General features: G+C 45.0%; 1 protein-coding gene across 1 annotated transcript in view; it reads left to right on the top strand.

The window, feature by feature from the left end:
• The window catches only part of CAMTA1 (calmodulin binding transcription activator 1), a 1,095,522-nt gene that overhangs the window by 1,056,817 nt on the left and 23,670 nt on the right, over nt 1–15,035 (top strand). The window contains exons 12-16 of the mRNA XM_045299056.1: nt 7,339–7,493; nt 10,823–11,019; nt 11,404–11,482; nt 11,678–11,993; nt 12,609–13,132. Coding sequence (XP_045154991.1) covers nt 7,339–7,493; nt 10,823–11,019; nt 11,404–11,482; nt 11,678–11,993; nt 12,609–13,132 — 1,271 coding nt within the window. The remainder of the gene's footprint in view (nt 1–7,338; nt 7,494–10,822; nt 11,020–11,403; nt 11,483–11,677; nt 11,994–12,608; nt 13,133–15,035) is intronic.

Here is a 15,035-nt window from a genome sequence, read left to right as displayed (position 1 = left end):
ATCAATTGTGTAAAGCACATTTGTACTTTCATTGCCCTCATCATTCTCAAAACATTTGCTCTCCACCTAAGCCTCTGGCATCAGCTTCTCATTGTTTCCCCTCACTCCCCGCTCCCGTCCCTCTTCAACAAATGAAGGTGAAAGAAACACAAACTAGAATCACTATACCAAAAAGAATAGTGGACCGACAACCATTTCAAGAGTTAGCTTATGATCAAGAACCAATGGTACTGAAAAATCCAAGCAGCACTGAAGGCCCTAGTTCACAACAAGGCTCTAGAATTGGCATACTACCAGTTGAAATGTTGATGCAGCACTGGAAGTCATCACTAATCTCTGCCAAGAAAGCTGGAAGATGCCTGCCTGGCCAGCACACTAGAAGAAAGCCGTATTTGTGCCCATTTTAATGAAAGGTAATCCAACAGAATGTAGAAATTATCCAACAATATCAATATCACACGTCAGTACAATTTTGCTAAAGATAGTTTAAAAACAGTTGCATAGCACAGGGATCTGCCAGAAATTCAAGTCAGATTCAGAAGAGGGCATGGGACAAGGGGTATCATTGCTGATGCTACAGCAACGGTTTGAGGTGTTTTACACAGCTTACAAGGACAGCACTATGGGAAAAGCTCAAATATGAGTGGTTTTCTCATTTTAAAAAAGGTGAAATGTCAATTGATGACAAACCTTGTTCTGGACAACTTCCCAAACACAAAAAAAGTCAACAAAATTCTTGCAGTTGTGCTTGAAGACTGACAGCGGACCATTGAAGAGATAGGGAAGTTACCTGGAATATCTTGGAGCTCAGTTCAGTGAATTTTAGTGGAAGATTTGGGAATGAGAAGGGTCGCTGTGACATTTGTGTCTCAGGTTCTGACTGTCCAGAAAAAAGAGCATTGAGTGGAAACATGCCATGCTTTGAAAGAACAGTTCCAAAGCAACCCAGATATTTCCCCCCCAAGGTTATTACTGGTGATGAGGCATGGTACTATTCTTTCAACCCCCAAAGTAAGCATCAATCAAACCAGAGGAAGATACCATCACCTCACTCCCCAAAAGCTCATCAGTTGAAATCAAAGATCAAGACATTGCTCATTTGTTTTTTTTGGATGTGAGGGGGATAGTCCATTTGAAGTTCGTTCTACCAGTACAGATTGTTAATCAGACTTTCTTTTTAGAGGTTCTGAAAACATTGTGTAACAGTGTGTGATAAAAAAGGCCTGATTTGTGGCAGACAGGACTGATTTTGCCACCAAGACAATGTACCTGCTCATGAAGCCATCTCATTGGGTCTGTTTTTGGCAAAAAACAGCATGCCTCTCTTACCCCATGCACTTTACTCACCTGACTTGGCTCTGTGCAACTTTTTTGTGTCTGCAAATGAAGAAGGCACATGAAAGGACAATGATTTGACGAAATGGAAGAGGTGAAGAAAAAACTGAGGGAGGTATGCTGTCAGCTATCCAAACAGATGAGTTGAAAAATGTTTCTAAGAATGGAATCGCAGATTTGACAAACGTAGTAAGTGTAATGGAAGATACTTCGAAGGTGATAGGTGGTTTTGTAAGAAAAATACTAAATACATAGTTTTGAAAAAAAAATCTGTTTTTTGGTGGCGGGGGTACCCCCTCATATGTCTACAACTGTGTTTTCTAAAATTGGCAATATCACACCCGTGGGGCATTGGGATGATCCATTCACCCCAAAATTCACTGCCATCGAGTTGATTCCAATTCATAGTGACCCTCTAGGACAAGGGTAGTAAGGATACAGCCCTTGGCCCACAGCATCACCTCCCCTCAGCCAATTGCCAGGTGTCTCTCTGGTCCTCAGCCTCTGAGCCACATGGTCCCTTGGCTTCTGCCTTTGTGGACCAGGAAGCCCTCCTGTCACTCTGCCTTCTACTCCCCTGGTCTGGGCGCTGCTCCTCTGTTCTGTCTCATGCTCTTCTGGTCTCGCCTGGCTCCTTGCTCTGTTCCATAATGTCTGCTACAGTCTCTGGAGGCTCTAGTCTCAGACAGTTTAGACCGCAACCTCAACCGGGCTCTTCTTTGATAGTCTTGGGCTCGCTCTCCTTTCATACTGCTTTAAATGAAGTATCTCGTATGTGAAAATACTATTTTTTCTAAAATGTAATTTTCTCAGGCAAAGTGCTGAGTCAGAATTCTGCCTACCGCCGTACTGCTTGCTTGCCACCCTTGTGTGCCCGCAGGGCCCCTCACATCACCAGAGCCAGACCGCTGTGCGCTGTTCCCCTGCTCCTCGTCCGGAGCTCAGGTGCCCACACAGTCTTTCAAGGGTGGCCAGTAACCAAGCCTTCATGAGGCAGACTTAGTCTCAAGCTTCCAGTTAAAAACCCAAATCTGGAAACCGGGGGCAGGAACTGGGGTGGGGGTGGGGGGCACCTGGCTTTCTTTGTGGAAACTCCAGCATCATTCTTGGCTTTGAACCACCACCTCTGGGTCTTACATGTGTTCGTGGAGGCTCAGGTCTGGACCTTCTATCTGTTCTCTCATCCAGAGAACACTTCAGTGGCTTCACCCAGACTCTGCTGAAGACAGGATGTTGGGAATCCCTCAAAGTGAAGTCACCACACATTCATCCACCCACTCCCCATTTTAATTAAAAAACAAAGCAAAACCCAGGCCCACTGCCTTCTCTTTTAGTCGACAAACGAGGCAGGGATATTTTCACTACAGATCTGGGCACTCCTGTTGTCAGGTACATGGTGGTGCTCACTGACTAGCTGTGCGTGAAGTAATGCATCCAAAATACACATTTCACTCTGACAGCAATCAGAAATGGCTCTTCTGTGGCTCTTTCGGTTATGACCTGCCCTTCATCCCTGCAGTCACACACAGCATACAATTAGGGAGATATCTAGCTCTGAATTGGCCACGTGTTTTACAATCATTTCTTGTTACTGCAAGAAACGTACAGAACCTGACATTTGCCACTTCGGTGTTTTTCACATGTAGAGTGAGTGCAGTAGAACCAATGGTGTCAGCCATGCCGTGGGACCATCACCACATGCCGTGGCCATGTTTCCCATCCCCCCAGAACAAACACTGGGTGCTGCCTTCAGTGAAGCTCTGATCTCCCTACGTTTGCCTGTCCTAGGTCTGTCATGTCAGCCAAACCATAGTGTACATCCTTTTGTGATTGACAAACTTCACGCAGCAAAATGTTTTCAAGGTTACAGAATTGTTCTGATGGTCGTGATAAAGCTACTATGCTACTAAGCCAGAGCAGGCATGAAGCTGTTGCTTTTGACTGTCCATTCGTGGCGATGCGCCACGCACACGTCATCATTCTATCCATGTCGCCAAGGAAGCCACACACAAGCTGCCTTTTGGCCCTGCTCCAGAGAAAGTCACTCCGACCCTGGGTCAGCACTGTATGACAAACCTGCTCTTTCTGGATGCCAGCCCCAGCATTTCCATTTATGATTACTTTCATATTTCAGTTATCACTGCCCCTGCCTTGCGGGATTGAGCTGCTGAGAGAGGCTGTTATGCAAGATAAAATTTTGTTAAGAGGCGAGTAATTGCTTCTGAGTGTCTTTGTGAAGTGCTTCTCAGAGCTGCTTAGTAACGTGAGAGTAAATCCCATAGCAACAGGGGCTGTTGCTGGACACTGCAGATGTGGAGCAAAACCCAGCATCTCAGTGGCGGCAGCGGACACTGGTCAGTCCACCATTGGGAGTGTTTGGGTGGGAGGGTACCATGGTCAGGGCCTGGCTGGGCGATGTCAAGAAGTCTGTCTTCGCAACGTCCACCCCCCAACCTCTGCTGGAGGCTTGAGGACGAGCCAGTGAGCGGGCAGGCGGGTGGGGGATGACAGGCACACTGCACTGCAGCACACTGCAGCACCGCCAGAACAAAGACGCTCGCCTGGCAGCCAGTGCTGGCAGCCAGGGGGAGTGCTGCCTGGGCCCGCCCGCCCTATCTTGTGACATGGAATGTTCATCGCCACCACCTGGGCCAGACGGATCAGCAATGGATGGGAAATGGATGCTGAGAACTCACTGAACAGGTGCCAGATTTGTAGGATTGCAGAAGCAGTAATATAGCTGTAAGCTACAGAGGTTTAACATAAAGCCACCCAGGTTCTCCCTTCCCACTGTTTCATGTGGAGCAGGAGGGACTGGTACAGGCCATGCCTCCACCCCCACCCAGTCCTTTTAGGGCCCAGCAAAGGCAAAAGGGGGAGGGAAATCATCTGGCATGGGTTCCCTCCCCCTTGCCCTTCTCCTGTATTGACAACACTAATAAAGTCTAGCTGCCCTGCAAAAACAAATGAAGCCAGACCATTTTAGTGAGTGGGTTTGGAGAACTGGTCACCTGACTAATGTTATCGGGGGTGGGGTGGGGTGCGGGGAGTGGTGGGGGGTGTCGAGTAGGGTCCTTGACAGGTGCGGCAAAGGATGCCTCCAAGCTGCTCTGAGTCCCAGGCTAGCTGTAGGGTAAACTTAGACTCAGGCTGCCCTCAAGTGGAGGAGTCCTGCCTTCTGTCCACTGTTCGTTTCCTGGAGGATCTTTGTGCTACCCCTGTGGTCATTTTTCTCGTGTTTTACTGACGTAAACTTCATGTACGATGCAATTCAATGGTTTAAATATTTTCCGAAGAGTTGTACAGTCAATACCACAGTCAATTTTCTTCATTCTGTGTCCATTTTATTAACTCCCTATTTCCCCCCAGCCAACCCTGTCTTAACCCTAAGAATCGATCTAGTTACTGTCTCCATAGATTTACCCTCCCAGAATTTCATTTAAAGAAAATCATACCTGCCTGCCACAACAAAGTAAAACAGATTTAAATCCAAAAGAAAGCAGAAAATAATAACTAGAAGTTAAAAATTGATCAAAATGGAAAGCATTTGGTAAGATGTTAAGTTATAAGCTAACTATATCTACAGTAATCCCTTTTCCAGTGCACTCCCAGGACAAAACTATTCACATATCTGGTCAATGGTTCAAGGGAGTTCTATGTAGACTTAGCCCACATGGGGACTCTGGAAATGGGTCTGGGGCTTTCATTGGCATCCATAGCCTTCTGCAACTCTTGGCTCACACAGGCTGCTGTGCTTCTTCCATGCAGTTGAGCTGACGTCTCACAGCAGCGGCAGCTATTTTAAGATAAGCTTTTAAAGTCCCAGCTACTATTTTTTTCTGATAGGCAGCATCTGCTTTGCTCACCACACTCTGGCACAGTACCCATATCCTCAATGATCTCTTCATGAGGGCTAGTATTGAGACCCTTATTGTGTGTGTATCCTTAATGGTCACAGGATGAAAAACACATGTCCAGTGTTTATGCAGGATTACTCCCCCCAACTGATGACTGGGCCATGAAGATCCTATGCGTCAGGCTCCTCAAAGATTGGCCATGTGTGTCTGTTCATATGATGCTGGAACCAAGATCCTAAGTAATACGATGACTCCGCACAAACAGCCTTCCTCCTCCTGCTTTTGTGGTCTAATACAGTGAAATAACTTATTACTAAGTTGGTATTGAAATTTTTCCAGTCAAAGTAGTGTTGACTGTGTTTTTATTCAAGCTGGTTCCCTTGGTGCAAAACTGGCTAATGCTGAGACTTTCTCTCCCATAACTTTCTCTACTTTTCCTTCCTGTTGTGTAGTGATTAGACTCCCAAAACCAAACTCACTGCCATCGAGTCAGTGCTGACTCATAGTAACCCTATAGGACAGGGTAGAAGTGCCCTGTGGGGTTTCAAGACTATCAGCCTTTCCAGGAGCAGAACGCCTATCTTTCTCTCTCAGAGCACCTGGTGATGAATGGCTGACCTTGCATTAACACCCCAGTGCATAACCCGCCAGCTTAGCAGGTTAGCAATTTGGCTGTCCTTAGCTAGACAAATTGGTTAAAATGGGACAGCTGTGCCTGTCACACGACTGTTAGGAATAAAGGCGTCCCTGTAGATGGGGGTATAACTGGCCTATACAAAGCGTTCTAGAAATATTAGCGTTCTGTTTTATCTCAAGTAGAATGCTAGCACCTATAGAATTCATAAGATTCACTTGGGACTTATAATTAGGATGGAAAAGAACACTGATAGCATACTACTTTTCTAGATTACTCCTTTTCATGATTCACATCATGAAATGTATTTTGAGAAAGGTTGTATTTTGAACATAACTATACCATTATCAGTTTGAGTAAGAAATGGGTTGCCACGGCTCTTTGACCAACTTCCCCGCACCTCCAGTGGCCGTCGCATCAGTTCCGACACAGTGACCCCAAGTGTGTCAGGGTAGGGCTGTGCTTCAGAGCACCTTCACTGGCTGTGCTTTCCTAGGTTGGTCCCTAGACCTTTCTTCTGAGGGTCTCTGGGTAGTCTAGAGCCTGGTTTATCCGTAAAATATACTTTCCCTGGCCGCCGACTTGTCTAAATCCTACCATCCTTACCCCCACGCCAACCCTCCTTAATCACCATGCCCGGCTTTCTCCTCCGACTGCACTAGAGTGAGAAGAAGATGCCTTTTCTTTCATGTTCACTGATAAATATCCAGCACACCACGTACTCAAATGTGAGTCAACATCAGTGCTCCTGAGTTTAATAACGACTAGCTCCTTTTATTTAAATCTATATGTAACCTAACTTTAATATATGTGTATGTGCTTGTGTGTGCATGTGAGTGTAAGTCCACGAATGTAGAGTATATTCTAAGTAAAGAAATACAGAATCACAAATCTTTTCTCTTTGTCTTATAATTTAACTCCATCAATAAGGCCCCGATGGTGTTTTGCGTAGATATGAGGTGCCTGCTTATGTTTATCTCTGATAACATGAGTCAAAAGAAATGTGGAAGAGTTTCAGGCAGTGAACAATACAATGCCCGGATCAGGAAATAATAAAATCTGTTTTTTGTTTGTTTCATGAAACTCAGTGGGTAAAACAAACTACACTTCCTTTCCCTCCCTCCCTTTCGTGCTCAGCATCTCCTCTCCTGCAGTTACTTTCTCCATCAGTTATAATGTCATTGGGCCCTGTAGCAGCCCATCTTCCAGGTCTCTTCACATTGCCGTTGGGGGATTTGAAAAAGAAATGAGGAGCCAAAGACTCAAACAGAATGGTTAACAAAAAGGAGCTGTGTGTTCCTTTAGCTCAGAACTTAGGGCAACTGTAGATGTTGTAGTCTTGTGTGAGGTGGCGGACTCACTGCTATGCTGGGAGACCTAGTCAGGGCACGTCTCTGTGACTTGGTTAATGACAGCCTGTTTCAGATGCCAGTCCTGCAAGCTTGAACAGGCTCCATGCTAACCGTTTCTCTTCCTCCACACAACCTCACTCTTACTCCTTTTCCATCTTAGATAACCAATTCAGGATGTCCATCCTAGAGCGACTGGAGCAGATGGAAAGGAGGATGGCTGAGATGACAGGATCCCAGCAGCACAAACAGGGGGCTGGAGGAGGAGGGAACAGTGGCGGTGGCAATGGGAGTGGCAGTGGAGCTAGTCAAGCTCAGGTAAGAGTCAGTGCTGTTAATCATCTCTCCTTATTGTTGAACATTTTGATCGACTGGTGAGGCAGTCTGTACAGTTTCTCTGTATAGCTCTCATTCCCAGACTTAAGCAGAAAGCCCAAGGCAGGGCTCTGCAATACCTCTGCTCCTCAATACTGTATTATGATCTTAATCCTATGAAAGAGCCTTCGGAAAGTGGGCCTTCTCACTGATTGACTCTAACTAGCTCTCTGCTACCTTTACTAATGGGGTCAGTGTTGGGCTGCTAACTGCAAGTCATCTAACCTGTCAGATTCCCTGAGTGTGAAAAGATGAGGTGGTCTGCCCCCTTGGACATTTAGTCTCAGAAACCCCAGTTCTGCTCTGTCATCCTGGTTGCTATGAGTCTGTGTCAATTTGACAGCAGTGGGTAATCCCTGCTCAATAAATAATAGGATGGCGGTTTGAACCTACCAGGTGCTCTGTGGGAGAAAGATGTGGCAGTTGTTTCTGCAAAGCCCCCAACCTTGGAAACCCTCCTGGGCTGTTCTCTCGGTCCTGTAGGGTCTCTTTGAGACAAAAGCAACAGCTTTGATTATCCCGAGTCATTTTCACTGACTTCAGACTTTACTGCTGGTACCCGGCAGTGGAACTTGGGGAGACTCCGTTGCAAAGCAGAAGCCAAATGGTGACTCCGGCCTGATAGGACACAGAACTAAACTGAACATTTCTACTTTGTGTATTTTATCCCTATGTTAAGTATAACTATAAAGCATTATTGTGTTCAGTAATTCATAAGCCTTTTAAACTCAAGATCACTAGGAAAGGAGCCCTGAGACTGAGTTTCTATAATTGTTCAAGAAAGAACACAGTATATGTTATGCCTTCATTCACATGTGCTCCCCCGTAAACACCATGATCTGGATGGCCGCGTGCCAGGAAATGACCACCTGTTGTTTTGAGTCCAATTAGTTTGGGGGACTTTATAGAAACTTAATTAAGAAACTTCATTTTGGTTAAGTCTCTTAGGCAAAAACTATTATTTTCAAGAGACCCTGGAGATGAACTTAAAGGGACTGGTCGTGTTTCTTACGGCCATTACTGAATTAGTGCCTAAAAGCTCAATTTCCTTTTCTCTCTTAAAGATAAATGATGATTTCTTTTAGATGGTTACTTATTTTAGGTGAACAATAAGACTTTTATGATCCTTATGAATATCAAGTATCAGCAGTATTTTTAATAATAATACTAATAAAACAAAAAATAGTATATCTAAAAACCTAACCTCCTTTTTCCTTGACTTTTCTTGTTTCTCTCCAGAAATCAGTGAAAATAGAAAGATTTGGCACACAGTAAAATATTCTTAAGGTTAACATAGGCTTTTCTTTCACCTGATACCAAGTTTTACAGAAGTAGTAATGGCTATAACAGAAAATATTTAAATTAAGTTTCTATAGCAGTCTTTTCCTTTCACCAACAAAGACGGCATATGGACAACTACCCTGTCATAATCTGACCCTGTACCAATGGCTTTTGAATGTTTTCCATTGGCTTGGCGAGATGGCTGGGTTTGTTCGGTGAGAGGGACAGTGCCTGTGTTCTTTGGACGCCAACAATAGCAAAAAGGTCTCTCACGGTTAACTTCCCGAGGAGTTCCGTGTTCTCATGACTGTGGTGTGATTGGCATGTGTGGAGTAGGGCTTCGGGGCCTTTGAGTCACAGCTGGCCACCGCAGGCTGCAGTTTGCTAAGTGTGCTCCTTTAAGATGTTTTTGTTGCTCCGGGAGGACAACGTGATGCTTCAACAGCTTCTTATTTTCAGAGACATTTTATTTTAGATGAACAAACAAAGCACAATTAGGAGCAGCAGTATTTCTGTAGGAACCGGGTTTTATGAGGTTTATTACCAGCAAAAAATACTTTGAAACACCGCGAGGATGAGAATTGGTCTAGGTCTAGGAGTGCCATTTATCTGGGGGGGGTATTAAGCATCAAACTGCTGTCAGAGTCTCAAATCGGCTGTTAGGTTACCAACTTGGATTTGATTTTTCTTCCCTTACAGCTGAAGGGAAGAAAGCCACGTGGTTAAAACTAACGAGACTCTGCTTTCCTATAGACCTTTACGGTGATTGTTCTCATTAGCTGCGACTGAGTCAGCCTGCCCAACACACTACAGCCCACTTTGTTCCTGCTCCAGCCCCATGCTCAGCTGGGGAGCAGACTTTAGAGATCCATAGGTTACTGTTATTACTAACAAAGGACTGGACTATGATGGGCTTCTCTGAAATATGTCTTTATAAGAAGGGGGGAAAATCCACATTAAGTGACAAACTTTCCTTCACAGAAGAAGTTAAAGGCGTCTGCGATCCATGTGTTTCCCGAATGGAAGCATTAGGAAAGCAGCCCTCCTGTGCGTCCTCTTGAAATTGACTACTTATGATGTTTACTGCAACTAGGAGGCCCGAACCACTTAAAAAAACTAGCAGTTGTTATGGATTAAATAGTGTCTTCCAAAAAATATGTCAACCTGACTAGGCCATAATTATCAGTAGTGTGTGACTATCTTCCATTTTATGATGTCTTTTAAATCCTGACCTCAGCTTGTGGTTAATGAGGTGTCGCTTTAAGTTGTTTGCCGTGTTAATGAGGCAGGAGTAGGGTGTGGTGTATTACTCTTAGCTACTTCACCACCCTTGTTCAGGTCTCACTCCTGTTCCCCTCTAAGGGGAATTTCTCTGGAGTGTGGCCTGCATCAGCTTTAATCTTACAAGAGAGAAATGAGCAGATGGAGAGAGACCTCAGTCTCATAAGAAAGAGGAACTGGAAGAAGAGCACATCGTTTGGGTGCACAGGGTTCCTGTGCTGAGAACTTCCTTGGCCCAGGGGAAGATTGCTATCAACACACATGTAGCTTTCCATGGAACACTGAGTTCACGGATGTTGAGAGGAGACAGGGTCTTCTCACAGAGCTGACACAAAGAAAGCCTTCCCAGACGGACACCCTGACTTCTAATTCTAGCCTCCTGAAGTGGGTGAGAGTATACCTCTGTTAAAACCTAAGACAACAGGGCTCCCTTTTCCTGAGAACCAGAGTGTCAGCTGTACTAGACAGACTCTGATGTTTGGGGAGTTGTGGAAAATGACCCTGTGCCACTACACACACAGAAAATATGCAGCTGAGCTAAAACTAGCTATGTTCTATTCTCTGTTTCATGATGTTTCTATTACACGTTGAGTTGCTAATCACAAGTCGTTTGTTTCCCCTACATCAAAGCATGCTGCCTTAGTGGAGGGCCTGTAAAGCCCCCCTGTGGTATGAAGAGTCAGATCATATCATGAGCTTTTTCCTAACAGTGTGCTTCGGGGACTGGGACTTTGGGGAGCTGCTTTGAGAGCCGCGTGGTCGTTGTGTGTGAGAAGATGATGAGCCGAGCCTGCTGGGCAAAGTCAAAGCATTTGATCCATTCAAAGACTTTCCGTGGAATGACCCTCTTACACCTGGCTGCTGCCCAGGGTTACGCCACCCTAATCCAGACCCTCATCAAATGGCGGTAAGGCTTGGTGCCTGCGACTCGTGGTGCTCCTCAGCATGCAGCTTCCCCTCAGCATCCCCAGGAGTGGAGGGAAATCTGGCCAGTCAGCTGTGTCGCTGGAGTTAAGGGCTGGCTCTGAGGACAGTGTCCAAGAGATTTATATGAACTTCTGCCTGAGCAGTGCTGAACTAGATACCAGCTTGGAAAAGTTTGGTGTTGTTCTTTAGGCCACTGGCCAAATCGAGAGCCCCGCCCTACTTATGAAACTCAAGACAGTGCTTCCTCACATCAAGGATGTGATGGCTTCTTTCTTATTGGGTTTGAATCACATTTTATAGCATACTGTTATTTCTCTTAACACAGAATAAATTATGCAGTAATTTCGGATGCTCTCCCTTACAGCACAAAGCATGCAGATAGCATTGATTTGGAACTGGAAGTTGACCCCTTGAATGTGGATCACTTCTCCTGTACTCCTCTGGTAAGTCACAAGGCTAATTAATTCAGAGCGATAAGCCTGGTTCCCAAAGTTATTCCCCCACTGACTTAGGACACTTTCCAAAGATACTTCAGGGTGCCAATAACTTATAACCTCTTGGAGGTTGCCAACCACGGCCAATTTGTCAATGCTTGTACTGTTATTGAAAAGCTTGTTTTGTCCTTCTCTGTCCTTTAGATGTGGGCGTGTGCCCTAGGGCACCTGGAAGCTGCTGTTGTGCTGTATAAGTGGGACCGCCGGGCCATCTCTATTCCCGACTCTCTTGGAAGGCTACCTTTGGGGATTGCCCGGTCGAGGGGTCATGTGAAGTTAGCAGAGTGTCTGGAGCACCTGCAGAGAGATGAGCAGGCTCAGCTGGGGCAGAATCCCAGAATCCATTGCCCTCCAAGCGAAGAACCTAACGCAGATAGCTGGGTGGCCCAGTGGCACAGTGGCGCCCTCAGCTCTCCAGACATTCCCAAAGGAGTCACTGTTATTGCAAGCACCAACCCAGGTATGCCATCAAAATCACTCAGCCTGGAACCTGACAGGTTTCCCATTTGCCTTCAGAGAAGTTTGCTCTGAGAAAAGTCCGTAGGCTAGCCACCTACTTTTAGGTTTATTGATTTTGCTGCTTCTGATTTTCATTTTTCGAGTTAAGAATCCATCCAAATTCCAAACCCACTGCTGTTGAGTTGACTCTGCCTCCTTCTGACCCTTTAGGACAGAGTAGAACTGCCCCCGTGGGTTTCTGAGGCAGTAAATCATAACAGGAGCAGACAGCCTCGTCTTTTGCGGAACGCCTGGTGGTTTCAAATGGCTGACCTTGAGGCTAGCAGCCCAACTTATAACCCACTGCGCCACCAGGGCTCCTTCCAGAATGCACAATGCCACTCAAAATCATGTAGAAGAAAAACACAATCCTGTGTCCATATAAGGAATACAGTTTTTGGGGAGGAAGGTTGCCTGAGTCCAATAAAAATGCTGCTGGGGAATATTTAAGTAATAGGGACATGTCTTGAGTTCCGGCTTTGCACTTTATGTCTCTCAGGCTTAGAGAAAGTGTTAATTCTTTAGGATTCCTAATCTTATCACCTGACCTGACTATCCTTTCTACTGTACTTTTCAGAGCTGAGAAGACCTCGGTCTGAACCCTCTAATTACTACAGCAGTGAGAGCCACAAAGATTATCCAGCTCCCAAAAAGCATAAATTGAACCCTGAGTACTTCCAGGCAAGGCAGGAGAAGCTGCTGTCCACTGCACTGAGTCTGGAACAGCCAAATATCAGGAAGCAGAGCCCTAGTTCTAAGCAGTCTGTCCCCGAGACAATCAGCCCCAGTGAAGGAGTGAGGGACTACAGCCGGGAACTCTCCCCTCCCACTCCAGAGACTGCAGGATTCCAAGCCTCTGCATCTCAGCCTGTAGTAAAGTGGAATTCCAAAGATCTTTACATTGGTGTGTCTACAGTACAGGTGACTGGCAATCCGAAGGGGACCAGTGTAGGAAAGGATGCTGCACCTTCACAGGTGCGTCCCCGGGAACCAATGAGTGTCCTGATGATGGCTAACAGAGAGGTGGTGAATACAGAGATGGGGTCCTACCGTGATAGTACAGAAAACGAAGAATGCTCACAGCCCATGGATGATATACAGGTAAGCCTGCGGAGGCTGCTGCCGCATTGTGTCCTTGAGCTTGAGAGCCAATTTCAAAGGTCATTAAATTTCTCACCAATCGAAGATTAAAAGCCTGGTGTTATGTAGGAAGATTGCTCCATGGCCTTCTCTACTTGGGACTTTGTTTTCATTCAACAAATCCAGCATTGTGGATTAGAGTCTAAATACCAGTGACTTGGGTCGCAGGAAAGCCTGCCTGCCTTCTGTGTACCAGCTCCTCCTTCCTGCTTGCAGACAGTCATTTATTTCACTGTGTTAGTGACTAGTTATTACAGAATTAAGCCTATGAGATTAGCTAGGAGAGGAAGCCTATGAATAGTTGTAAAATCAGGATTGTCTAAGTGACTGGTTGGCATAGTCATCACTTAGTTTTCATAAAGGCCATTTATGATGTCAAGTTCTCATATGGTAGAGTGAAATACACCATGGGATAATGGACTGGCCTTAGAGTAAATTCAGAAAATCAAGAATCTTCTTAGGATAGTACACTTGTTATAAAGATAAGGCGATGTTAACCTGAGCTTGGGCTATTATGCAAGGTTATTTCATTAGTCAAAATATATAGGATTGGACCCAAGAACACAGCCCAAGGACATGGGTTTGACTCCCCTTCTCTTCACTGTCCCATTGATAGAACTCAAGTCTAAAAGGAAAAAATTCTACCCCCACCAGAACAGGATGTAGATAGCGAGCACCCATGTATATAGAAGTGCTACAGTGAGAGCGAGAGGTGTGGAGGAGCACCAAGTCACCTGCACCATCAAACCCTACAGCTTGGCAGAAGCTTGAATGCAGGCTTATTTCACCTCTTCCTGCCAGCCATCGGATATATCAGCACAGGGTGAAAATCATGACTACAGAATATGCCATTTTAGCCCCAAATCAGCCTTGTTGTTAGGTGCCCTCGAGTCAGCTCTGGCTCACAGTCACCCTGTGTACAATAGACAGAAGCCCTACCTGGTCCTGTGCCATCATCACAATCATTCCTATATTTGAGCACATTGTTGCAGCTACTGTGTGCGTCTGTCTCATTGAGTCACCCTTAGACAATATCAAGTGAATAGATTTGGTTATAGTCCAATAAAACTTAGTAAGTAGCTCTCATAAGGCATGGCTTCATTAATTATTGCCTTTTATTATCAGTATCTTTATAAATCTAATCTTAGCTTGTCTTTAGGGATTGGCATGTGAATACAAATAATGCATTGCAACATTGTATTTAATGTTAATAGTAAGATGTGCACAAAAGAAGTGCAATTCATCATAACTCAAATGTATTATAAGCCAGGGATCACCTGTGTTTACATTAACAGGTGGCTGGTTTTATTTTGTTTACCATGTACAGTTTGCCAAACCTTATTTTAATAATTCCTGATGGAACCCATGTCAGATATCAATTCAAAACAATGTAGAACAAAATTTATAAATATAAATATAATCAACTATAAATAAATAAAAATAGAAGCAGATTTATAAGTATAAAAGTTAAATTTAATAAATTGACAGACCATGATGAAAACCATCTGCTCAACGGAGGATCACAGGTACACCTAGCTACGCATTGTTATTATTTGTAGGTGACTTTGAGTTGGTTCTGACTCATAGGGACCTCCTTCCCCCACCGTGAACAACAGAATGAAACACTGTTTAGTCCTGTACCATCCTAACAGTCGTTGCTATGTTTGAGCCCATGGTTGCAACCACTGTTTCAGTCCGTCTTATTGGAGTCTCATCTTCTTCACCAACTTTACACTTTACTAAGCATGATATCCTGCAGGGACGGGTTCTTCCTGATAACATGTCCTTGCTTCTGAGGAACATTCTGGCTGTACTACTCCTAGGATAGATGTATTTGTTCTTCAAACAGTCCATGATATAGTTA

Source organism: Echinops telfairi, unplaced genomic scaffold (genome assembly GCF_000313985.2).
Source record: "Echinops telfairi isolate 266 unplaced genomic scaffold, ASM31398v2 ScPeMD7_7457;HRSCAF=8495, whole genome shotgun sequence".
Lineage (NCBI taxonomy): Eukaryota > Metazoa > Chordata > Mammalia > Afrosoricida > Tenrecidae > Echinops > Echinops telfairi.
The sequence above is the reverse complement of the archived record's forward strand: the minus strand, read 5'-3'. Positions and strand labels throughout refer to the sequence as shown.